The following is a 24339-nucleotide window of genomic DNA, read 5'->3' as shown; positions in this document are numbered from 1 at the left end:
CAAGTCACTTCACTTCTCTGTGCCTCAGTTCCCTCATCTGTAAAGCGGGGATGAAGACTGTGAGCGACCCCGTGGGACAACCTGATCACCTTTGCAACCTCCCCAGCGCTTAGAACAGTGCTTTGCACATAGTGAGCGCTTAATAAATGCCATTATTATTATTATTATTATTATTACAAGTCGGCAACAAATAGAGACGGTCCCTACCCAACAACGGGCTCACAGTCTAGAAGGGGGAGACAGACAACAAAACAAAACATGTAGACAGGTGTCAAAGCCGTCAGAATAAACAGAATTATGGCTCTATGCACATCATTAATAAAACGAGTCGTAAACATGTACAAGTAAAATAAATAGAGTAATAAATAGGTACAAATATATCTAAGTGCCGTGGGGAGGGGAAGGAGGTAGGGCAGAGGGAGGGGAGCCCAAGGCCCCCGCACCCAACTCTTACGGGGGCGTGCGGGAAGCGCTGTGGGGGTCTGGCACCCCCTCCCCGGCTAGGGCCCGCTCGCCCCAGGTGTCCGAGGGAGCACCCGCGCCCTGGGGCCAGCGGACCCTCCCTCCCCACGCCAACCCTCATGCCAACTGTCCGCCATCCTGGGCCGGCCTGGCCTGGCGCTCCGGCCGCCTGGTCCTGCCATGGGCACCGCATCTCGGGCGGGGGGGGACGCGGGGGCCGAAACGCCGGGCGAACAGGCAGCCGGGTGGGGGGCAGGTGGGCAGTCCCCAAGGAACGTTCCAGTTGCTCACCCTGGCCGGAAGGCCGGACAACCGGACAGCCGGACGACGGCCCCCCACCCCCCGGGCCAGGCTGCTTGGAGGAAGCCTCCTTCCTACCCTTCCACGCTGCTTCTCGGAAGGCTCGACCCACTGCCCCCCCCGTGAGCCGGGGTCGCCCTCCCCTTCCCGCTCTCCCGGGCCCCGACCTCTCCCCGCCAAAGCTGCCCGTTCCCAGCGGCACCGTGGGAAAGCGCCGGCTCCGGCCTGTCCCGCTCCCAGGGGACCCGCAACCTCCGCCTCCGTGCGGCCCGGCCTTCTGGTAAAGGCCATCCCCCCGGGGACCCCTCCCCAGGGCAGCCCTTCCGCCCCCTCCCCTCCCTTCCCCTCACCAAGCCAGCTCTTCTAGCACCCGGAGGGAAATCTCCTGTTTTCAGCTTTATTTCTCAATATAAAAATACTCAAATATTTACAACAAATAAATACGCGGACACACAATAAGTTACACAGTGGGGACTTGCTCCTCAGACCGGGGTGGCCTAGACGCGGCCTCGCTGCCCCCCAGCTCCATCTGGGAGAAAGAAGAGTCGGAAATGCCCAGATTCCAGGGAGGCTGGAGACACACACTCCCTTTCCTCCCCTCCCACCCCACCCCCACGGGGCCCATCTCTCCCCCTTCCCCCCCCCACCCCCCAAAAGAAAACCGGCTCCTGGCGGGCCAGGCCCAAGTCTATAATCTCCCGGGGCCCAGACCCTCCCACCCTGGTCACCCCTCAGCCCTCAACTTCACGGAGCATAGATCCCCCCCACCCGCCCCTGGTCTATGTACACCCTGTCTCCTGACACCCTTCCCCTGGGGGGAGCGGCCAGAGATGGCCCTCGGTCACAAGATTGGGGAAGTCACAGAGCCGGACACTTGGGTCCCTTCCCCTTTTCCCTGGGGAGGTGGTGTCCCGGCCCATTACCTGGCCCTCATCATCAGATCCACGCACACACACTCGTGCACACACGCACACACAAACATACATTCCCACGTACAGCCCACCGGGATAGCGGGGGGCCCCGCCTTCTGCTTCCTTGCCCGCCTTCGTCCATCGCAGTTGGCGGGGCTCAGCCTCGCCTGTCGTTCGGAGGAAGGGAACCCGGGGGGGCCCGCCCGGCCGCCCCGGGCCGAGCCCTCCCGTTGAACCGGGCCCATCCCACGGGCCCGTGGGCGCCCGCGTCCCGTCACGTCCCTGAGGTAGCTGTGCCTGTGCAAACGCCGGAGCCGAGCCCGCCGGGGCCATCACACGGACGACTCCTCGGGGTTGGAATCGGGCAGGGGCTGGCGCTGCTGCAGTTTGCGCCGCAGCTCGTCCGCCAGCTCGGGCAGGGGGTGCCCGGGCCCCGCCCGCTCCTCACCCCCCAGCTGCAGCCGCACGTAGCCGTTGGCGCCGCCCGCGGGGCGCCCGCCCCCCAGGTGGAGCCGAGTGGGAGAGGGAAGGGGCTGGCCGGGGATGCCCGGCGGGGACGAGGGGGGCCCGCCGCCCGGCTGGCAGCGGGCGTGGCCGGGCACGATCTTGAGGGAGCCGTCGGAGTAGTAGTAGCCGGCCGGGTCCCACAGCTTGTCGTCCGGATCCGGGCCCGGCCGGAAAGGGGGGCCGGCGGGCTCCTTGGGCAGCTCGAGCGGGTAGACCAGGGTCCTCTCGGCCGCCTTGGCCCCCGCCTTCTCCAGTTCCTCCCGCAGCCGCCGCCGCAGCGACAACACCAGCAGCAGCAGCACCAGGCAGACCGCGCCCAGCGCCACGACCGCCAGCCACACCAGCCCCAGGCTCTCCAGCGGCGCCCGGGCCTCCAGGGTGACCGCCGGGCCGGCCGCCACCGCCACCAGGTAGCCCTCGGCGGCGAGCCGCGCGCCCTGCTCCTCCGAGAAGCAGTGGTAGGCGCCGGCGTGGCGCGGCTGGACCGCCAGGACCACCAGGGCCTGCAGCCGCGGGTCGTAGAGCGGCGAGCCGGGTTGCTCGGCCGGAAGGTCGCGGCCCCCGAAGGTCCAGCGGGCCCGGGCCAGGTTGGAGGAGAGGCGGCACGGCAGCACCAGGTCCGTGCCCACCGCCACGGTGATGTTCTTGGGCGTGATCTTGACTGCGGCAGGGAGAGGGGAGGTCGGCCAGGTGGGTTTGTGTCCGGGGAGCGCCACTCGCCGCCTCGGCACCCCCGGGGCCCGGCGGGCTCCGGTTCTTCCTCCACCTCGCCGCCAGCCGCCCTTCCCCTGGGCCCCCGACCCCGGCGGACAGACTGCGGACTCACCTTTCCTGCCGGCCCGTGAGCTGCAGAGGGTCGGATCCGGGCTGGCGACGTCCTGGAGCAGCAGGGACCTGGGAGAAGGGGCAGGAGGCGGGGAGGGGTCAGGGTGAGGAGGCTCCCCCCGCCGCTCCCGCCCCAGCTCCCGCCCTCACCGCCAGAAGGCCGGCTCACCAGGGGTGCCCCCGGAGCGGGACGCAGCGGCTGGTGTTGGGGCTCCAGGCGCAGTAGGGATCCCGGGCGAGGACGCAGTCGGCGCAGGAGCGGTACTTGCTGCAGTCGGCCAGGGGCAGCTGGGCCAGCTGGGAGCGGGAGCCGGCGAACAGCAGCTTCTGGTGGCGCGGGGGGCGGGAGGAGACGTCAGAGGCAGCCGGAATCAGGGAGGGGGGCCCGCGGCCCAGGGCGTCCTGGGGCGGACGGGGGCCGAGGGGTTGGCGACGGGGGAGGAGCGGGCCAGGCAGGGTGGAGGGCAGGAGGACGGAGAGGGGCAGGAGGCCGGGCGGGGGCTGGACAAGCCGGCCCTACCTTGTCCCGGGCCAGGACCAGGCTCTCCACCGGCTCCTGGTCAAACACCTGAAGCTCCTCGATCACGTGGACGCGGGGCCCCAGGCTCACGGCCTTGAGCAGCCAGCCCGTCTCTGCAGGACGGCGGGGATGAGGTGAGGGGTGGGGGACCATCACGGCAGCCAGAGACCCCCGCGCCCCCGCCCGCCCGGCCCCGGCCCCGTACCCGTCCCGATGAAGAGCACGTCATAGGCCTCCCCGTCCGCGCCGGCCACGCGGTCGGCCACCAGCCGCGTGAAGTTGGCGTCCTTCTTCACCAGCAGCGGGCGGCCCCACCGCGGCCCCACCTGCCCCTCCATGAGCGGGTGCTTCTTGGCGAAGTTGAGGGTGTTGTCAGGGAGCTCCAGGGAGCTGGCGTAGCCGTTCCGACGGTGCCACGCGTCGATGCACTGTGGCGGGGCAGAAGGGCCAGTAAGTGGGGGGTGGGAAGAGGAGGAGGAGGAGGAGGAAGAGGAGGAGGAGGAGACGGCCCCGTGCTGCCCAGGGCCAGGGGACTCACCGAGCCGGGCCGGGGGCTGGGCACGGGGTCGGTGTAGCGACTCCACTTCTGCGCCTGCTCCCGGTACTCCTTGTAGGGCCCCTCGAACACCCGCTGCACGTCCGCCAGTTGGTACTGGCACACGGCCGAGAGGTCCACGTCGCCCCTGCGGACGGACCGGCGGACGCGCCGGGTCAGTCGGAGTCCGGCGGGCACCCCTGTGCCCCCCGGGGCCCGGACCCCGCCGGCCGGGGCCCCCTCACCAGCGGGCGTGGAAGACCCCGAAGAAGGTGGTGTTGGGCCAGGTGGGCCCCGGCAGGGTGTGCAGGGCCTGGAGCTGGTTGAAGTGGAGCTGGCGGTCGGGGGCGGCACACACCAGCCGCGCTTTCAGAAAGGTCGTCCACTTCTTCTGCAGCGTCCGCGCGCCCCCAACGTCCCCCTGCGCCGGTGGAGAGGAGGGCGGTGAGGCCCGGGGCGCTTGCCCGGGTTCCGGGATGCCCCGCGGGCCCTGCCCGCCTGCCCGCCGGCCCTGCCGCCCACACCCCGGCCGCACCTTGCACACGCGGGCCACGCGGGCCACCACCTGCTCGGCGTAGCAGTCGTACTCGACCGCGCGCTCGCTGAAGAAGAAGTAGATCTTGTCGTCATCTCCCGAGGCGCTCCCCACGCTCTCGGGCACGTGGGCCGAACCCACAAAATGGGGCTCTGCGGGGAGGAGGGGCGGCCGGGGGTTAGACCCGGGGAGCTTCGGGGAGGGGGCGGTGGGGGGGCCGCTCCGGCCCGCCCTCCCCCCAGGCCGCAGCGGAGGAGCGGGGCAAAGGCGGGGGGCCTCACCGTTGAGCCAAGAGACGAGGTACTCCGTCTTCATGGAGCGGTGGGGGCCCAGGTTGCGGAGGATGACAGACTCTGTGCCCAGGAAATTGTTGAGCGTCGCCGAGTACAGCTCGCCGTCTGGGGGAAGCGAGGGGTTGACGGCGCAATGGTCAGAAGCCAGCTGGGGCGGGTGGGGGGTTTGGGGGACCTCTGAAGATGGCCCCAGGTCCACCCTAAAGTCCCCCAGCAGGCCTAAAAGGGGCAACGGTGGCCCAGCCCTCCCCGGGGGACCCGGGGACCGTCCAGTACATAGGCCAAAGGGCCGCCTCACTCACCCACGATGAGGCCGGTGTGACCCGTGGCTGGGTCGTAAGGACACTTGCCCTTGCCGTCCTCCATCTCCCCCCGCTCCAGGGAGAACGTGGCCTTGTCCTACGCCCGGAAGAACAATGTGTGAGCCGGGTCCGGGCGGGCGGCCCGGCGTGGGGAGGGGTGCGGAGGGGCCGGGGCAAAGACGGGGCGGGGGGCGGCACTCACGATATAGGCACACTTGGGCTGGAAAGCGTAGGTGCCACAGGCGTACAGGTGGGAGGAGTTGTACGGCTGCAGGAAGCGGATGAAGTTGAAACACTCCGTCTGGGGGAAGAGATGTGCGGTCAGAGGGGCAAAGGAGCGGCACAGACAGAGACAGGGAAATGCCAGCGGCCGGTAAAGGGCAAAGGACATGGGGGTCCCGGCTTTCCCGCAGCCCACATCGCGACCCGGGAGCCCAACAGAGGAAGCAGAGACCCCAGTGGTCAACCCCGGTCTTCCTTTCCCCCCGAGCCGTGCCACGGGAGGGCAAAGAATAATAATAATAATAACAATAATAATAATAATCGTATTTGTTAAGCACTTACTATGTGCCAGGCACTGTTCTAAGTGCTGGGGTAGATACGTGGTAGTCAAGTTGACCCACGTGGGGCTCATAGTCTCAACCCCCATTTTACAGATGAGGTAACTGAGGCCCAGAGAAGTGAAGTGACTTGCCTAAGGTCACAACACAACAGACAAGTGGCGGAGCCGGGATTAGAACTCATGACCTTCTAACTCCCAGGCCCGGACTGTATCCACTACGCCATGTCGCTTCTCTGCTCTAAAGAACGAGGCGCGGGGTTGTTCCGGTTGGCCTGCTGGCACTTCCACACGTGGGTGACCGCCCTGCAGCGCGGCGGCCCGGGGAATGGAGGGGGTAAGGCGACTGCTTCCTCGCCTTCGCCTGACTCCCGCGGGCCCCCGGCGGACCTCCATCGGGCCCAAGCCCCCTACTGTCGAGAGACCGTGGTTTAGTGCTTGGGAGTCAGAGGACTTGGGTTCGAATCCCGGCTTCGCCACTGGTCTACTGCATGGTCTTGGACAAGCCACTTTATTTCTCTGTGCCTTAGTTACCTCATCTGTAAAATGGGGATGAAGGCTGTGTGAGCCCCATATGGGACAACCTATTAACTTGTATCTACTTCGAACAGTGCTTGGCACATAGTAAGTGCTTAAGTCCCTTTTAGACTGTGAGCCCACTGTTGGGTAGGGACTCTCTCTATATGTTGCCAACTTGTACTTCCCAAGCGCTTAGTACAGTGCTCTGCACACAGTAAGCGCTCAATAAATACGATTGATTGATTGATTGATTGATTAACAAACACCATTATTATAGAGAAGCAGCGTGGCTCAGTGGAAAGAGCACGGGCTTTGGAGTCAGTGGTCGTGGGTTCAAATCCCGGCTCCGCCAACTGTCAGCTGTGTGACCTTGGGTAAGTCACTTCGCTTCTCTGGGCCTCAGTTACCTCATCTGTAAAATGGGGGCTGACTGTGAGCCCCCCCATGGGACAACCTGATCACCTTGTATCCCCCCAGCGCTTAGAACAGTGCTTTGCACATAGTAAGCGCTTAATAAAATGCCATCATTATTACCTGGTTGCTCTTCCCCTTCTGAGTGCATTCGGTCTTCTTTTCTTCAGGAGCTTCCCAAGGGATCTGGGAGAGAAAGGAAGGGTCAGCACCATCCCCGCCCCCTGAACTCAACCCTGCCGTAAGTCTCCGGCCCCCCACGTCCCCATCCCAGACCCCCCTCGCTCCCCACCTCACCTTTCCTTGCAGCTCCAGGGCCTCCAGGCCCAGAGCGAACAAGGCCTCCCGAGCCCCCACGTACAGGATTCCATTGGTCTCGGTCAGCGTCAGGAAGTCCCTCACGCCCGCGTGGGAGAAGCGCCGGGCCACGGATGCCAGCTCTGTGGGGCCGCAGGCGGTCAGCGGGGTCGTGGTGGCCGGCTCTCCGCCTTCGGCCCGGCTCCCACCGGCCACCCAGGGCCCCTCACCCCAGCCCCCGTTGGCCGCCTAGGGTCCCTCACCCCGTCCCGGGCCCGAGCCGGTGGGTGGAAGCGGTTCCTGGCCGGCGAGGGGAAAGGACGGGTCTCTCGGCCGCAGCTTCTGGCCGGAGGAAGCCGTCATCGCGCTGACGGCTCCCCCGGCCGGGGTCAGCGCCCTCTCCGTCCGGCCGGGAAGCCCGGGCGCTTCCCCCTTCCCCTCCCGATTCCCAAGATGGAGAGGGAGGAGTCGGTGCCCAAGAGGCCGACTCAAAACTGGGAGAGGGAGAGGCTGCTGGACTTATTCCTGGGTCACCCCCCTGCCATCTGGCCCTGACCCCTCCCCTGCTCACACCCACCGGTGCCACGGCTCCAGGTCAGATGGGTCAGTAGCCCGGATGACCCGTTAGCCCCAAGGTGGCCCAGGCAACAATAGCAGGTGAGCTGGTGAGCTCATGCAGCCCCAGGAGGGCCCGCTGGCTGCCACAAACAGCTGACGTCAGCAGGGCTGCGGCCAGTTGGGATGGGGAGGCCCCCGGGGGCTCCGTCGTGGGAGCTGGAGGAGGGGGTGGCGCTCCCCCCGCACTCCTCTCTTGGAAGGCAAGAGCAGAGAAAGGGTCCCCACACCCCTTCGCTGTCCCTAAGGCATGGGATGGGCATCCAACAGGTAACGTGCCTCTTCCTGCAGAGCTGTAGCCCCCGGGGACCCGGCAGGACCCTGGAGACCAGTGCATGTGAGGGGGATCCCTATCCTCCCGGCCCTCCCCTCACCAGGCTTTCCCGTCCCCACCCCCTCCATGCCCGGGCACTCACCCCCGTAGGTCACCGTCTTCCTGGGCACCAGGTTCCACCAAGCCCCATCGCCACGGCCCAGACCCGGCAGCACCGCCGACAGCATCAGCCCAACCAGGAGGCGCAGGCCCATGGCGCCAGCCCCTCTGCTCGCCTCGGCCGCCCTGCCTGGGGGAGGAGAGCGTTAGGGCTGGTGCAGTGAGGGGCAGGAGGAGAGGAGAGACCCCCGGCCAAGGGGAAGGGAAGGGAAGGGATCCCCTGCCCGTGCCCACCGGGGAGATCTGAGCAGCCCGCGGAAGGAAATTGACTGTCCCTTCCCCACTGCCCCCTTAGTCCTGGCTGTGGCCGCTGCCTCTCCTCCCCGCATCCCCTTCAGGACTTCCTGTCAAGCCGAGGAGGGTTGGGGGAGTCAGGGCTGAGTCAGCAGGGGGTGGGTCCCTCTCCATCTTTTCCATCTTCCAAATCCTAGACGCTCCCGGCCAGACCCTTCTCCTCCCCCGCCTTCAACAGGAAGTTGTTCGAAAAATAAAACGGGAGAAACTTCCTTCCCTCCGCTCCCCTCCCCTCCCCCCCCCCACGTTTTCCTGCTCAGGCAGCTGGGCCAAGCCTCCCGGGCCCTCCGAGGCGTCGAGATGGAGGGGGGCGGCCATCCAGTCCCCGAGGGGGGAGTGGGGGAGACACTGAGGCCGCACAGGCCCCAGGTGGGGTCCCGGGGGTCGCCGGTGCCCCTCCCCCCTTTGTTTGGTGCCCAAAAGAGAAGCAGCGTGGCTCAGTGGAAAGCGCCCGGGCTTTGGAGTCAGAGGTCATGGATTCAAATCCCGACTCTGCCAATCGTCGGCTGGGTGACTTTGGACAAGTCCTTTCTCTGTTCCTCAGTTCCCTCATCTGTAAAAGGGGGATGAAGGCTGTGAGCCCCCGGTGGGTGGGACAACCCGATCGCCTTGTAACCTCCTCAGCGCTTAGATCAGTGCTTGGCACATAGTAAGCGCTCTTCTCTTTGCCTCAGTTACCTCATCTGGAAAACGGGGGTGATGACCGTGAGCCGCACATGGGATAATGATAATTATGGATTTGTTAAGCAGTTATGTTGCCAACTTGTACTTCCCAAGCACTCAGTACGGTGCTCTGCGCACAGTAAGCGCTCAATAAATACGATCGATTGATTGATTGAGCGTTGACTATGTGCCAAGCACCGTTTTAAGCGCTAGGGTAAATACAGGGCAAGCAGGTTGTCCCTTGTGGGGCTCACAGTGGGACAACCTGATGGCCTTGTATCTCCCCCGGCGCTTAGAACAGTGGTTGGCACATAGTAAGCGCTTACCAAATACCATCATCATCATGGATGATGCATATGTGTATATGTTTGTACATATTTATTTATCTTGTACATATCTATTCTATTTTATTTCGTTAGTATGTTTGGTTTTGTTCTCTGTCTCCTCCTTCTAGACTGTGAGCCCGCTGGTGGGTAGGGACTGTCTCTATGTGTTGCCGACCTGTACTTCCCAAGCGCTTAGTGCAGTGCTCTGCACACAGTAAGCGCTCAATAAATACGATTGATTGATTAATAAATGCCATCGTTTATTATCATTATTATTAGTATTAAAGAGCCGGAAGTGGCAGGGATGGAGATGGAGACCCCCGGGGGATTGGAGGGAACGGCTCTCACCCCCAAGTCCACAAAAAGGGCCTCGCGGTCCTCCTCCCACCCTCTCCCACTCCTCCAGCCTCAGTCTGCTCGTTACGGGCGGGGATCGGGTCTGCTAATCCTGTTGCATTGTCCTCTCCCAAGCGCTTAGTACAGTGCTTCGCACATCCTAAGCGCTCACTAGACACCAATGGTTGACTGATGGACCGATTGCACCCCCGGCCCTGCAGCCTCCAAGCTCCCAGGGCCCGGGGGGCTTCGCAGCCCCCGCCGCCCCCGGGGCCTCGAATCCAACCAAACAAAGCGGCCGGGGCCGGGGGTCGGGGGGTGGGGGGTCCCGCCCGGGGGTCCCGCCCGGGACGCAGCCCCCGGGGAGCGGCCGGGAAATACGATTCCACAACAAGGCGCTCCCAGGCCGGGGCCCCCCGCCCCCCCGCCCAACTTTCCACCGCGGCGGCCCCGGGGGCGGGGGGGGGGGGGGGTCCTGCGGACGGCCAGCCGGACCTTCCGGACTCCCGCTTGGCCGAGCCGGCGGTAGATTGGGTGGGTGGGGGGGCCCGGGGAGGCGGAGAGGGAGGGAGGAAGGGGGGTCGGCCGGGCCCCCGTTGCAGCCCGCGCCCCTCCCCCGCCGATCCCGAGGACAAAGCGGCCCCCCGCCCCCGGCCCCCTCTCACCTCTCGGGCTGGGCTCCTTCCACGGCGCCGCCCGCCCTCTCCTCCTCCCGGTCCTGGTCCTTTCCCGGTCCTGGTCCCCCTCCCTGCCTCCCTCCCTCCCTCCCGGTCCTCGTCCGCCGGCCCGCAGCGGCCCGTCCGTCCCCGGGGCTCGGCTGGCTCCCGCGGCTCCGGGTGGGCGCAGCCTGCCCCCGCCTCGGCCGTCCCCTGCCTCGGCCGCGGCTCCCGCGCCGCCCTCCTCCTCCTCCTGCTGCCCCTCCTCCTCCTCTCCCTCCTCCTCCTCCTCCTCTCCCTCCTCCCGCTCTGACGTCAGGCCTCGCCCGGGGGGCGGGGGGCGTGGAGGGGGCGTGGAGCCGGGGGGAGCCCTCCGCGGGGGAGGTGGCCGTGCCCCCCGGCCGCCCCCTCCTTCCGGGAATTGTCCGCCGCCTCCCTTCCCCATCGACGACCTTCGCCCGCCCACCCCCCGACGGCCCCCGACGGCCCCCTCCCCCGGAGAGCCACCGCCGGGGCTTGGGGCCGGTTGGTTGGGCACGACGGCGGGCAACCGAGCCCTCGAGCCTGGCCCGAGCCCGGCACCGACAGTGTCCCCCGAGCCCCGGGCCTGCCCTCCGGTCCGGGCTCCAACCTTCTCCATCATCTGGATGGGCCGCGGGTCTCCCCGGCGGGCTGGGCCCTGATGCTCAGATAAGGGGCACGGACCCCGGGCCCCCAGAGCCCCGCCAAGAATCCGCCTTTTCCGTTTTTCCGGCCACCGACCCCCGCCTGGCTCCGGAGACAACTGGGCCGGGGCCACCGGCCCCCAGGGTCCCGGTGGGCATAGGGCTGGGGGCACGGGCGCGCAAGAGGGGCCTTCCCCGACGGCTGCGGGTGGCTGCGAGGGGCAGCCCCGTTTCGGGCCGTCAGCACATTCGGGTTATAAATCCCTATATTCATGAGATTATAAATCAGCTCTGACAGCAACTTTTGTTCTGGGGTAAAACTTGGCGCCTGAAAATCGGAGCCTGGAAGAGCCGGGGCCGTAGCTGGGAGAACAGGGCAGTTTGGGTCCAGAAACCTCCGGTCGCCTCCTGGTCCCCGAAAGGGCGCTGGATCCCCTTTTCCCCGCCCCCACACCACTTGCCCCGTCGCCCCCCACTCTGGGCCCACCCAAAACAAGCTTCCTGACCCTGTGGGTCGGGATGGGTCCCTGGGAAACATTAGCGCGGGTGGGTGGGACGTGGTTTGCCTCAGATTACACTGGGGAGGGGCCCTGCTCTCCAAACCTCGGGAGCTGGCACGAGGGCCTGCCGCCCTTTCTGGCTACAAGAGGGGAAACTGAGCCACAGAGACCAGAGAGGCTGAGCCGGCTCCCTGGCTCTGTAGCTGCAGCCCCTCTTTCCCCCACCCCCACGACGCTAGTCACTGGTCCCCGGTCCACGGCCCTTTGGTCACCACCCAGCTCTGACCCTGAGGACCACAGATGGGGGCTGAGGCGGTGCTGGGGAGGCCAAGGAGCGGGCAGCCACCATAATGGTGCCCAAGTCCCTCTCCACAGCTCTGACAGTGCTCCCTGGAAATGCTCGGGGGGCCCTAGCCTCTCCCCCTTAACCTCCAGAAGCAGCGTGGCCTAGTGAGCCTAGGAGTCAGAAGGACCTGGCTTCTAATCCCGGCCCCACCACTTGTCTGCTGCTTGACCTTGGGCAAGTCGCTTCACTTCTCTGGGCCTCGATTACCTTATCTGTAAAATGGGGATTAAAATGTAAATCTGTAAAATGTAAGGTGTGAGCCCCATGTGGAACAGGGACTATGTTCAACCTGCTGCTCGTCTACCTGCCCCGGTACTTACAACAACGCTTGGCACATAGTAAGCATTTAAGTACCATAATCATTATTAATTATTTAGGGGAGAGGAGATAGACTGTTGAATCGGAGCTTTCTGAGGGGGATCTGGGACTCCCAGTTTCAAAAAACAAAAGAAACAGCAAACCAACAGAGAGGAGCGTGGTCAGTGCCGGGAGGGCAGGGGCCCGCCTCTGGCCCAGGCTGTGGGATGGCCCTCAGGCTTGTCTTCCGGGCTACCTGATTTGGGTCCCTTCCATTTCCCTAGACAACGCCAAGGGTCATACCCGGCCCCCCCCAGCCCGACCCAGGGTCCATGGGCTCCACTCTGTCCCCATCTTCCTCCGACTCTCAGATGCCTGCCGCCCAGCTGGTGGCCCCCAATCCACCCAATCTTGGTTTTGCCCATCACCAGGCCCAACGGATTTTCTACCTTCCTCCCTGATGGTTCCTTCTCAAATTCCTTCACTGACTCCTCTGCCTCTCACCCCTCTCTGTGAGGGTCCCCATCCCTTGCCCTTCTTGCTTTACCCACCAATTTCTCTGGGACCCCGTCTGCTTTGGGGGTTTCAGCTGCCACTTCGACCTCTCAAATCTACTTCACCTCCTTCAAACTCTGCCCCCTCCCTCCTGTCCTTCTGTTCAGTCTTGACTTTCCCCATGCCTCTGGACATTGCCTCATCCATGTCCCACTGGCAAAATGGCTAAAACCCAACTCGTCATCTTCCCTCCTACGCCCACTCCTCCACTTAACTTCCCCATCCCAGTCGACATCACCACAGCCCTTCCTTTCCTAGAAGCTCCCAGCTTGGAGACATCTTGGACTCCACCTTGAATCTGCCTCTAAATCCGGCAGTTTTTCCTCAACAGTTATCCCTAGATCTACCTCTTCCTCTCCACCCAATAATTTATTGATTTATATTGATGTCTGCCTGGCCCTCTAGACTAGAAGCTCATTTTGGGCAGGGAATGTGTCTACCAACTCTGTTATCGTACTCTCCCAAGCACTTAGTTCAGTGTGCTCTGTGCACAGTAAGCAGCCCTTGATGAATATGATCGATTGACTGTTGGCAACGAATCTCCTGACCGAACTCTCACATCTTCTCCCTAGTGGACTCCTTTATCAGGCTCCCTGCATCCAAACTCCCCCTTCTTCAGTCTGTCCTACAGTCTGTTACCTATGGTGCCCTTCCAAAATGTTCACAGTCTAAGTAGGTGGGAGATCAGGTATTGAATAATGGCATTTGTTAAGTGCTTATGGGCAAAGCACTGTTCTAAGTGCTGGGGGTAGGATACAAGGTGATCACGTTGTCTCACGTGGGGCTCAGTCTCAATCCCCATTTTACAGATGAGGTAACAGGATCAGAGAAGTTAAATGACTTGCCCAAGTTCAGACAGCAGACATGTGGGGGAGCTGGGATTAGAACCCATGACCTCTGACTCCCAAGCCTGTGCTCTCCAACGCTATCCAACCTTGGCTTCACAGACTCTGTCCTCTCCTGGTTCTCCTCATCTCTCCGGCCATTCATTCTCAGTCTCTTTTGCGGGCTCCTCCTCCCCCTCCTATCCCCTTACTGTAGGGGTTCCTCAAGGGTCAGTTCTTGGTCCCCTTCTGTTCTCGATCTACACTCACTCCCTTGGTGAACTCATTCGCTCCCACGGCTTCAACTATCATCTCTACACTGATGACACCCAAATCTACATCTCTGCCCCTACTCTCTCTCCCTCCCTCCAGTCTCGCATCTCCTCCTGCCTTCAGGACATCACCATCTGGATGTCTGCCCGCCATCTAAAACTCAACATGTCCAAGACTGAACTCCTTATCTTCTCTCCCAAACCCTGCCCTCTCCCTGACTTTCCCATCACTGTTGACGGCACTACCATGCTTCCTGTCTCACAAGCCCTCAACCTTGGTGTCATCCTCGACTCCGCTCTCTCGTTCACCCCTCTCATCCAATCCGTCACCAAAACCTTCCAGTCTCACCTCCGCAACATTGCCAAGATCCGCCCTTTCCTCTCCATCCAAACCGCTACCCTGCTCGTTCAATCTCTCATCCTATCCCGACTGGATTACTGCATCAGCCTCCTCTCCGATCTCCCACCCTCCTGTCTCTCCCCACTTCCATCGGTACTTCACGCCACTGCCCGGATCATCTTTGTGCAGGAACGCTCTGGGCATGTTACTCCCCTCCTCGAAAATCTCCAGTGGCTACCAATCAACCTACGCATCAGGCAAAAACTCCTCACCCTTGGCTTTAAGGCTGTCCATCACATCGCCCCCTCCTTCCTCACCTCCCTTCTCTCCTTCTCCAGCCCAGCCCGCACCCTCCGCTCCTCTGCCGCTAATCTCCTCACCGTGCCTCATTCTCGCCTGTCCCTCCGTCGACCCCCGGCCCACATCCTCCCCCTGGCCTGGAATCCCCTCACTCCGCACACTCGCCAAACTAGCTCTCTTCCTCTCTTCAAAGCCTTACTGAGAACTCACCTCCTCCAGGAGGCCTTCCCAGACTGAGCCCCCTCCTTCCTCTCCCCCTTCTCCCCCCTCCCCATCCCCCCGCCTTACCTCCTTCCCCTCCCATCACCTGTATATATGTATATATGTTTGTATGCATTTATTATTTATTTATTTATTTATTTATTTTGTTAATATGTTTTGTTTTGTTGTCTGTCCCCCCCCTTCTAGACTGTGAGCCCACTGTTGGGTAGGGACCATCTCTATATGTTGCCAACTTGTACTTCCCAAGCGCTTAGTACAGTGCTCTGCACTCAGTAAGCCCTCAATAAATACGATTGAATGAATGAATGAATGAATGATCTTTCCATTGACCCACGCTGCTTCACTTTACAGATGAGGGCAGGGATTGTGTCTACCAACTCTACGGTGTTCTCTCCCAAGTGCTTAGTACAGTGCTCTGCACCTTGTGAATGCTCAATAAATACTATTCATTGATGTCACCCAAGAGCCACCCCCCAGACCTTAACATATATCGCTCCATTTACTTATTCATTTGTCTATGTTTTTGCTACTTCTGGCGGCATCTCTGGTTTTCCTTGTGCTCCCGCTGTTAGTAAACAATTTATCCTTGTTTGCTTTCCCCATTGTGTTGTAAGCTCCTGGCAGGCAGGGACCAGGTCGTTTACTTTTTATTTGCTCTTCCAACACCTAATATACCGCTCTGTCTGCAGAAGTGTTGCCGACTTGCACTTCCCAAGCGCTTAGTACAGTGCTCTGCACACAGTAAGGGCTCAATAAATACGACTGAATGAATGACTAAATGAAAGTGCTCAACGAGTATTATTGGATTGGGTGAATATTTAGTGTTCAGCCCTTTCCCTTTGTTTGTAACCTACTGTAACCTCCTCCACCCCACCCCCAGCTCCACCCCACAACACACACACACACACACACACACACACACACACACACACACACACACACACACACACACACACACACACACACACACACACACACACATTCCTAGGGGAGTTGTGAGGTGCTGCCCTTCCTGGGCCTTTACAAGCTTGTCCTGGGATTTCAGTGCCACTTTGTTCTTGTTGAGCATTAGGGCTCAATCAGTCAATCCATCTGTGGTATTTACTGAGCACTTAACTGGGTGTAAACTATAACAGAGTTGGTAGAGTTGGTAGCACATTCATTCATTCAATCGTATTTATTGAGAGTTTACTGTGTGCAGAGCACTGTACTAAGCGCTTGGGAAGTACAAGTTGGCAATATATAGAGATGGTCCCTACCCAACAGTGGGCTCACATTCCCGACCTTCGAGGAATTTACAGTCTGGGGGGGAGGACTTCTCTCCCTCCCACCCTCACCCAATCTACCCCAGACCCCACCCTCCTCCCCAAGTCCGGGAGGGTGTGTCAGCTATTGATTCTCTGTCATTTTGCCCCTCTCATCCTTTTTCCAGTCTGTCACCTCCTTTCTGATCTCTGTGGTTCCAAAGGCTGAGGACTGCAACCTAATAAGAGTAACTTTAGTAATAATAATAATAATAATAGTAACGGAATTTGTTAAGCGCTTACTACGTGGCATGCACTTTTCTAAATGCTGGGGAAGATACAAAGCAACTAGGTTGGACACAGTCCCTGTCCCATGTGGGGCTCACAGTCTCCATCCCCATTTTACAGATGAGGAAACTGAGGCACAGAGAAGTGCCTTGCCCAGGAGTGGTGGAGGGTGGGTGGGGGAAGGTTATAGTAGGTTACAGACAAAGGGAAAGAGCTGAGCACTTCATAAGATGTTTATACAGTGCTCTGCACACAGTAAGCGCTCAATAAATACGATTGATTGATAAGATGTGGAGCCGGGATTAGAACCCATGACCGTCTGACTTCCAGGCCCGGGTTCTATCCACTATACCATGCTGCTTCTAGTATTTGCTAAGCGCTGACTATGTGCCAAACACTGTACTAAGCACTGCAGTAGATGTGAGATCATCAAGTTGGACACAGTCCCTGTCCCACCTGGGGCTCACAGACTAAGTAGGAGGGAGAACTGTCATCTTATCTCCCATTTGACAGATGAGGAAACTGAGGCCCAAAGAAGTTAAGTAACTTGCCCAAGGTCACAGCAGGACAAATGGCAGAGCTGGGATGAGAACCCAGGTCCTCTGACTGTTGGGCCCAGGTCCTCTCCACTAGGTCTCCACCATTCATTCATTCATTCATTCAATCGTATTTATTGAGCGCTTACTGTGTGCAGAGCACTGTACTAAGCACCAGAGAAGCAGCAGTGGCCTAGTGGATAGAGCACAGCCCTGGCAGTCGGAAGGACCCGAATTATCATCCCGGCTCCACCTCTTGTCTGCCGTGTGACCTTGGGCAAATCACTTCACTTCTCTGTGCTTCAATTACCTCATTTGTAAAATGGGGATTAAAACTGTGAGCCCCATGTGGGACAGGGACCTTGTTCAACTCAATTACCTTGGATCTACCCCAGCGCTTAGAACAGTGCTTGGCACACAGTAACCGCTTAACAAACACCGCAGTTATTACTATTATTATTAGGTCACACTTCTTTCTGAGGACCACTAGACTGTAAGCAACTTGTGGACAGGGAATGTGTCTACCGACTCTCCTGAGCATTTAGTACAGAGCTTTGCACACAGTGAGGGCTGAATATATATTATTGATTGGCTGACTAGCTGGGCAGCAGCCAGTCCTGGAACTGAGCTTTTAAGCCCAAAGCTTTAAAGCAGAATGCCCTCCAGGTTTAGGCTGGGCCACAGAGGGCCTCTCTGACACCCAAAAGAAATCTCTCCTCTACCGCCAAGCCTGGGTTGGCCCTTCCTATGGGCCAAAGGGGGGAGGGTCCTGGGGAGAGAAGGGGGTCCGTAATAGAGAAGGAAGTGCCCTCCTCCTCCCTCGACCCACCGAGGTCACAGGCCATCCGGTGGAACCCCCATCCCCTGGGGGGGAATCAGAGTGGCAGCAAGGAGGGGCCTTGTTTAAGTGGCCGTGGCAGGGAGAGAGAGGAGGAGGGGGAAGGAACGGGAGGAGGGCTGAGGGGGAGGGGCCGGTGCTCAGCTATCAAAGCTCCTCCACCGCCTGCCGGCCCACTCACCCACAAGGATCACTTCCCGGCCTCTCATCTGGGGACCACCTAAAACCAGCTTCCTGGCCCCCAAATCCTGCATTTTGGGATTGGTCCCTGCAAACCACTACCACCAGCCAGTGGGCGGTCCCCAGTGTCCGGCCAGGCCTGGGCCAGAGAGGCCCCAATCCCCAGCTCCTTCTGCTCTCCCACCCAGAGGGTGAGGTGGGAATGGGCTCCTTCCTTCCTTCCCTCCAACTTCCTCCTGAAAGGGAAACCAGCAAAGCCGTCTCGTGTCAGCCAGGTCACCTTTCCGCTCCCCATACTGAGTCCCCTTCCCTCTCCCATCGAGCCGCAGGAACACATCAGTCATCGTCCCTCCTGGGAAACTCGGCCCCCGGCCCCCGCCCCGCCACCATTTGTTTCCGCCCGGATGTCCCCGGCTTTCATCCAGGGCTCCGCGGCCTTAGTTGGGGAGGTGTGGACGTGAGAGCGGTGGCCTGCCTGGCGGCTGAGGGAAATGGCTCAACTCCTGGCCTGGAGGGGCCCTTCCTGGGGTCTAGGCGGTCCCGGGCCCGCCCGGCCCGCCTCACTGCCTTCCCAATTATGTGGGGGGATGAGGGCAAGGTCACTTCTCCTCCGGTGACCTCACCCGGGCCACCTCACTGCCTCCCTAACGGTAGGGGAGGACGAGGGTAGAGTCGCTTCCCCTCCAGTGACCTCGCACTGCGTCATCTGTCCCACCTGCGATTCACTCGCAGTTCCTAAATTATCAATAATAATAATAACGATAACTGTGCTGTTCACGGAGCTCTTACTCTACGTAAAGCACTGTACTAAGTGCTGGGTTAGATACCGGCTTATAATAATACTGGTGGTATTTGTTAAGCACTTACTATGTGCCAAGCACTGTTCTAAATGCTGAGGTAGATACAAGGTAATCAGGTTGGACACAGTTCCTGTTCTGCATGGGGCTCACAGTCTTAATCCCCATTTTGCAGATGAGGTAACTGAGGCACAGAGAAGTTAAGTGACTTGCCCAAAGTCGCACAGCAGACATATGGCAGAGCCGGGATTAGAACCCATGTCCTTTGACTGCCGCGCCCATGCTCTTTTCCACTAGGCCAGGCAGTCTGGTTAATCGGATGGAGCACAGACCCTGAACTGTGTCACCCGCCCCCTTTCCCGGGCCCGGGGCCGACCTGACCTGGGTGGTCAGGAACTCCCGGATCCCCGTCGGTCAGCAGTCCGGTGGTGGGCAGAGCGGGGGGAACAGCCCCTACAGAAACTGGAAACTCCAAGCCTGTCCCTCCTCCCCTCTCCCCGTCCTCCCCAGCTAGCCAAGCTGGCCCAAGCTTTCCTCCCTCTCCCACTCTGCTCTAGCCCTGGCAAGGAGAACAAAGGTGGGAAATTTCAAAGGTGATTTCCAGGTTTCCTGAGCAAACAGAACAAATGCAGAGGATTAACTGTGGTAAGCTTTCCCGGGCAGGACCCCGGAGAGAGGGGGCTCCCAGCACCACCGTTTGAAGGGGAGGAGCCCTGCTCTTCGCCCTCATCCCAGGATCCGGAAAAACCGGCGCCTCCGGCGCCCAAGAGACTTTGTCTAGGAGAGCAGGGGGCGGGCAGAGAGCACCTAGACTTCACGGACCCCTGCCCTCAGCTCTCAGGGGTGGCCAGTTTGTCTGTTCTTCACCCAACCAGGAGGTCACCCCGGGGGGTGGGTTGGGGGAGGGACAAAGTGGCAGAGGGAGAGGCAGACGTTCAGGCGGCAGCAGTGGCCTGCTGAACTGCTGAGCGGTTCTTCCACGGGGATAAGTTTGGGCGTGGGGGGGGGGGGAGGGATCTTACTACAAATGGGATTTGAACCCAGCTATCTAGGGGTAGCTGGGGCCAGAAAAAGGGCAGAGACTGGGTTGGATGGGGATGGGGCAGGCCCCAAACCCAGGACAAAGTCCTTCTCTGGGCTCTGGTGGTCAGCAGCCACCACCGCTCTTAACCCATAAATGGGGTCCGCCCCTACCCTGAGCAATGGAGCTGATCCTCTGGCTGAACAATAAATTGAATTAAGAGTAATTACAGCCCTGATCGGCTTACTACACACACACACACTCTCTCTCTCTCTCTCTCTCTCTCTCTCTCTCTCTCTTTCTGTAGCAACTGGGGGAGGAGAAGGAGGAGGAAGGAAAGAAGGAGGAAGGAGCCGAGGAGGGAGGGAGGAAGAGTGGGCTGGCCTACATTGATGGGGGAGGACTTACTCCCAGGACTCTTCACTAAACGGGGCCAGAAAGTCTGAGTTCCACCACTGACTCCCACAGCTGCTTTTCTGATCCCTGGGGCTCCAGACCAACGAGCTCAGCCCCAACTCCCAGCCCCCTGCTCCCGTAACCCACCTCTTGGGCCCCCACCCTAACCCCCAGCTCCTGGTCCCCAGCTCCTGGGCTCCACACTGACTCCAGCTTCCAGCCCCCAGTTCCCATCTTTTCCCTGGCTCCCAGCCTCCAGCTAAGACTGTAAGCTCCTGGAAGGCAGGGATTATGTCTACCAACTTTACTGTACTCTCCCAAGATTTCAGTCCAGTGCTCTGCAAAAAGGAAGCACTCAATAAATACCATTGATTGACTGAGTTGCTAGGAGGCAAGCTAGAGCAGACAGAGGAGTGAGAGAGGAGGGGCTAGGCTACAAGACACCCCCCCCCCCCCCCCGACTGCCACAACTGGCCCCCCGGCCAAGAGTGGAGGCAAGAGCATTAAACACTCCTCCTCCACTAGCCCAGTTCTGGAGCCCAGGGCCCGGAGTGAACTCTGTTCCCAACCGACCGACTCCACGCATTCAGAGCAGCGCTATGGTGGCCAGGGTCAAGTCCCAGCGGGAAGGAAGCTGGGAAAAGCAGCGTGGCTTAGTGGAAAGAGCATGGGCTTGGGAGTCAGTGGTCATGGGTTCTAATCCCAGCTCCGTCACTTGTCAGCTGTGTGACTTTGGGCAAGTCACAACTTCTCGGCGCCTCACTTACCTCATCTGTAAAATGGGGATTAAGACTGTGAGCCCCATGTGGGACAACCTGAGAACCTTGTATCTACCCCAGTGCTTAGAACGGTGCTTGGCACATAGTAAGTGCTTAACAAATACCATCATTATTATTACTATAATTGCTATTATTCTATGGGCTTCAGTTTCTCATCTGTAAAATGGGGATGAAGACCGTGAGCCCTAAGTGGTGTATGGACTGTGTCCAACCTGATTATCTTGTAGCTACCTCAGTGCTTAGAACAGTACCTGGCACATAGTAAGCGCTTAACAAATACCATTAAAAAAAAAAACAGGGCTGGCTGGGCCATGGGTTCTGGCTTAGCCCTGACTGGGGATACGCCTCCCCTCCTCCCCACTTCCTCCCCTTCTCCTCTCTCTCTCCCTCTCTCCCCACCCCCCATCCCCTGGGTTTGGGGAATGATGAGCTTCTCTGGTCCAGATGCTGCAGAGTATATCTTTAAATGCAAACAGAGAACTAGCACTGGTGAGTGGTGAGGGGGCGAGGAGGGAAGGCAAGGAGACCTGGAGGGGGAGGAGCAGGAGTTGAGGAGGGCTCAGGGAGTAGACATAGGAACACATGGGAATGGGGAAGAAGGAGGCAAATGCCTCCCCCGACACTCAGGCTGGGGGTACCTATTCCTACTGCACAGTGGAGCTCGTGCCCTCCGCACTCTGGTTTCGGCTCAGCTCCCGGGTCCCCCAGGTCCCCTCTAAGAGGCCGGAGGTCCGCGCTCAAACTTGATTTTAGGCTCACTCCTAGAGCTGATGCCCTGGGCCTGAAATGGGAAAACCACATGCGGTGTTGGTCCCCGGCCCCCAGCCCTCTTCTCTACCTGGCAGCACGTCTGTTGTCCTTGGGGTGTGGCGGCAGAGGCACTGTCTGGACTGTAAGCTCCAAACTGTCAGCTCGTTGTAGGTAGGGAACGTGCCTACCAGCTCTACCATACTGTACTCTCCCAAGCACAGTATAATGCTCTGCACACGGTAAGTGCTCAATAAATACTCAATAGTGCTCAATAAGTGCTCAATTGGTTGATTGGACTGACGTTTTCCAATCGACAGCCCTGAGGTGTGCGTGTGTGTCTGTGTGTGAGTGGGGGGCTGCCTTCTCTCCTACCCCTCTCATAGCAACTGCCCCAACTTCTCCCATGGCAAATGCCCCAACCCCTCCCCTACCAAAGCCCTGTGTGGGCCAGTTTCTCCAGGGGAGGGGGAAGGAGGTCAAAACCTGCCTCCAACCCCCAACTGCCTCCCTGGCTCTCTGTCCCCAGGGCAGAGCGAGAAGCCAGGATTCGGCCACTGCTGGACTCGCTGGCTGTAGCCTAACCCCAAGCTTCTGTGCTTCAGGGCAAGCTGAATGGGGACACAGAAGGGTGGGGAGGAATGGGGATGGGGGGAAGGAAGGCAATAGGAGAGGAGCGTTTAGGCCCCTCTGCCTCCTGGAAACGGGGTCCCGGTTCTCATCTGTCTGGGGCTGCTTGGACCAGGTGCTGTAGCCCCAAACAGGGAAGCCCAGAAGCTTCCTGGAAGGAGAGGGGGTCTGATGGGAAGGGTGGACTTTGGGGAATGCATGGAGTGAAGAGGAGGCACAGAACAGGATTCCCATTTCCTTCCACATCGGACCAAAACTCCTGACCATTGGTTTCAAGGGTCTCGCTGCCCCTTCTCTAGCTCCTCGCCACCTCTGCCTCCTGGTCCTGCTCTGCTCTTGACCCTCCCATCTCTGATCCCTTGCTCAGACCCTTCTCCATGGCTGGACCTCCCTCCCCGGCCCAGATTTGCCAGACCAAGCCCCTCCCCACCCTCAAAGCCCTCTAGGAAGCCCTTGTTCACAATGCCTTCCCAGCCAATCCCTGCTTCCCCTGGTCATGTCAGCCCGCTGCCACCCTTGGCATTTAAACACCAGATTCTCCCAGGAAGCAGTCTTTCACTCCCCATTTTGGCTAGAATTCTGTGAGGGGACTAGGGCATGTGTGTCTGCCCCTCCATCCATCTCTTTGACATGAGTCTTCCTGAGCGCTGGCTTTCATGAAGACATAACCCTTGCCTTTCGGAAGAACTTAAAAGAGCAGGGGTCCAAAAGGAGGAGGAGGAGGCAGGGGAGGATCTGAGGGGATGTGGAGAACAAGCCTTGGCTGCCTGCCACCCCCTATCTGTCAGGGCTCGGATCGTATGGCTGGGCTCCACTGCCCTCTCTCCAGTGCTCAATCCAGGGCTCTGCACCCATTAGCTGCTCAGTAAACCCAATATGTTGCCTGACTGATGGATCGGTGCCTTGCCGGGCAAGCCGAGCCCTCAGATTGCAGCTCCTGGAAGGGCCGGGCCCAGGGACAGAGGCAGGGCCCAGAGACTGGGATCCAGGTTCAAGTGGTTTGAGGAAGGGCTGGCCTTTCCCCTCTCCAAACCTGAGCTTCCTTTCCTGGGCAGCAGCAACGCAGGTATGTCCGGCACTCGGGGGCTGCTCCCAGAATGCTGGGCAATGAGGATAATGATGGTGCTTGGGCAAATTTCCCTCCAGGGGTGGGGGGCAGAAAGGATCCTCTCTCCCAGCCCAACATGGACCCCATGTGCTCCCTGCTGAGGGAAAGAGAGGAACTGACCATTAGCTCTGGTCCCCGCTGGCAGCTCCCTGCTTTCCAGCTCCTCTCCTTTCTGCTCTACTTCTGCCCCCGGGGCCTTGACCCAGAGGCTGGGGACATCACCTGGGGATGGCACTGGGCCAACAGCTCCTGCCAGCAGACAGAGGTCTGGATGGCCAGGTCTTTGAGGTCGGTGAGGTATATGGCTTGGGGGCTCTCTAGGATGTGTAAGGTGATCTGATGCTCCAGCTGCAGGCATAACTGCTGCAACTCGCCCTGGGAGGGGAGGAGGAGGAGCGAGGGAGGAAGAAAGGAAGAGAAGGGGGTGGGATACGGAGCAGGATGTGGAGGAGGGGAGGAAGGGAGGCAGGCAGATGCAGGGGGCGGTCAGCGAGCCCAGAATAAACACCTCTGGTTCCCCGAACCCCTGTTGGTTGGATCTGGAGGACGACTGCTACCTCGCAGCTGCCCAGCTTTGACCACCATGACAGGCCGAAGAGGGCAAGGACCTTGGAGACAAAGGGTAGAGGACTGGCTTGAGAAGGAATGGACTGAAAGCACATCCTGGGGTTCTTGGGAAAGGACAAAAGGGTTCTGGTCCCCTCTGAAAGGCCGGAGATCACCCTCAGCCAAGACCCCCCCTGCTGACTACCCACCCACCCACCCACCCACCCACTTTTTACAGCTCTCCAGCCCTGCATTTCCTACTAAAGCTCGAGTTTCGGCTCACCCCTGCCCCCGCGCTGCTCTCACTTACCCATGTGCTGGAGGAGATATCCTGGTAGCCCACCACCACATCAGCCAGGGTCAGAAGACTGTGGCCCAGGTAGCAAACCTTTGGGGGTAAGGGAGGAACCAGGTTAGAGGGACTTGGCTGATCAATGGCTGAGCCCAGGGGACGAGGCCTCCCCACTCTCCCTTCCCCAGCTTCTCCCAACCCAAGACCTCCAGGGTTCAGCCTCCCGGTGACAGACTGGATAGGTGGACAGATGGACAGGCGGATGGGCCTGACAGTCACTAGCCCTCCCCATCCTGAGTGGAAACCAAAGGCCAACT

At 60.1% G+C, this 24339-nt stretch overlaps 1 protein-coding gene across 2 annotated transcripts; it reads right to left on the bottom strand.

Moving 5' to 3' along the window:
• Positions 1-1535: 1535 nt before the first annotated feature.
• On the bottom strand, positions 1536-24088 carry SEMA4C (semaphorin 4C). Of its 2 annotated transcripts, none has more exons than XM_038754621.1 (15): positions 24041-24088; positions 8008-8154; positions 6977-7119; positions 6803-6865; positions 5393-5491; positions 5191-5287; positions 4877-4993; positions 4596-4747; positions 4306-4481; positions 4064-4208; positions 3731-3953; positions 3526-3638; positions 3175-3332; positions 3007-3074; positions 1536-2841 (listed from the first exon to the last, which is right to left on the bottom strand). In XM_038754621.1, exons 1-15 carry the CDS (start codon positions 24042-24044, stop codon positions 2006-2008), a joined length of 2541 nt encoding a protein of 846 aa, XP_038610549.1. In that variant the 5' UTR covers positions 24045-24088; the 3' UTR covers positions 1536-2005. The 2 variants fall into 2 exon arrangements, with proteins under 2 accessions (XP_038610549.1, XP_038610550.1); XM_038754622.1 differs by lacking the exon at positions 24041-24088 and adding an exon at positions 10309-10379.
• Positions 24089-24339: the final 251 nt, after the last annotated feature.

The sequence above is a fragment of the Tachyglossus aculeatus genome, chromosome 11 (assembly GCF_015852505.1).
Source record: "Tachyglossus aculeatus isolate mTacAcu1 chromosome 11, mTacAcu1.pri, whole genome shotgun sequence".
Lineage (NCBI taxonomy): Eukaryota > Metazoa > Chordata > Mammalia > Monotremata > Tachyglossidae > Tachyglossus > Tachyglossus aculeatus.
Note: the sequence above shows the minus strand (reverse complement) of the source record. Positions and strands in the feature narration are given on the sequence as shown.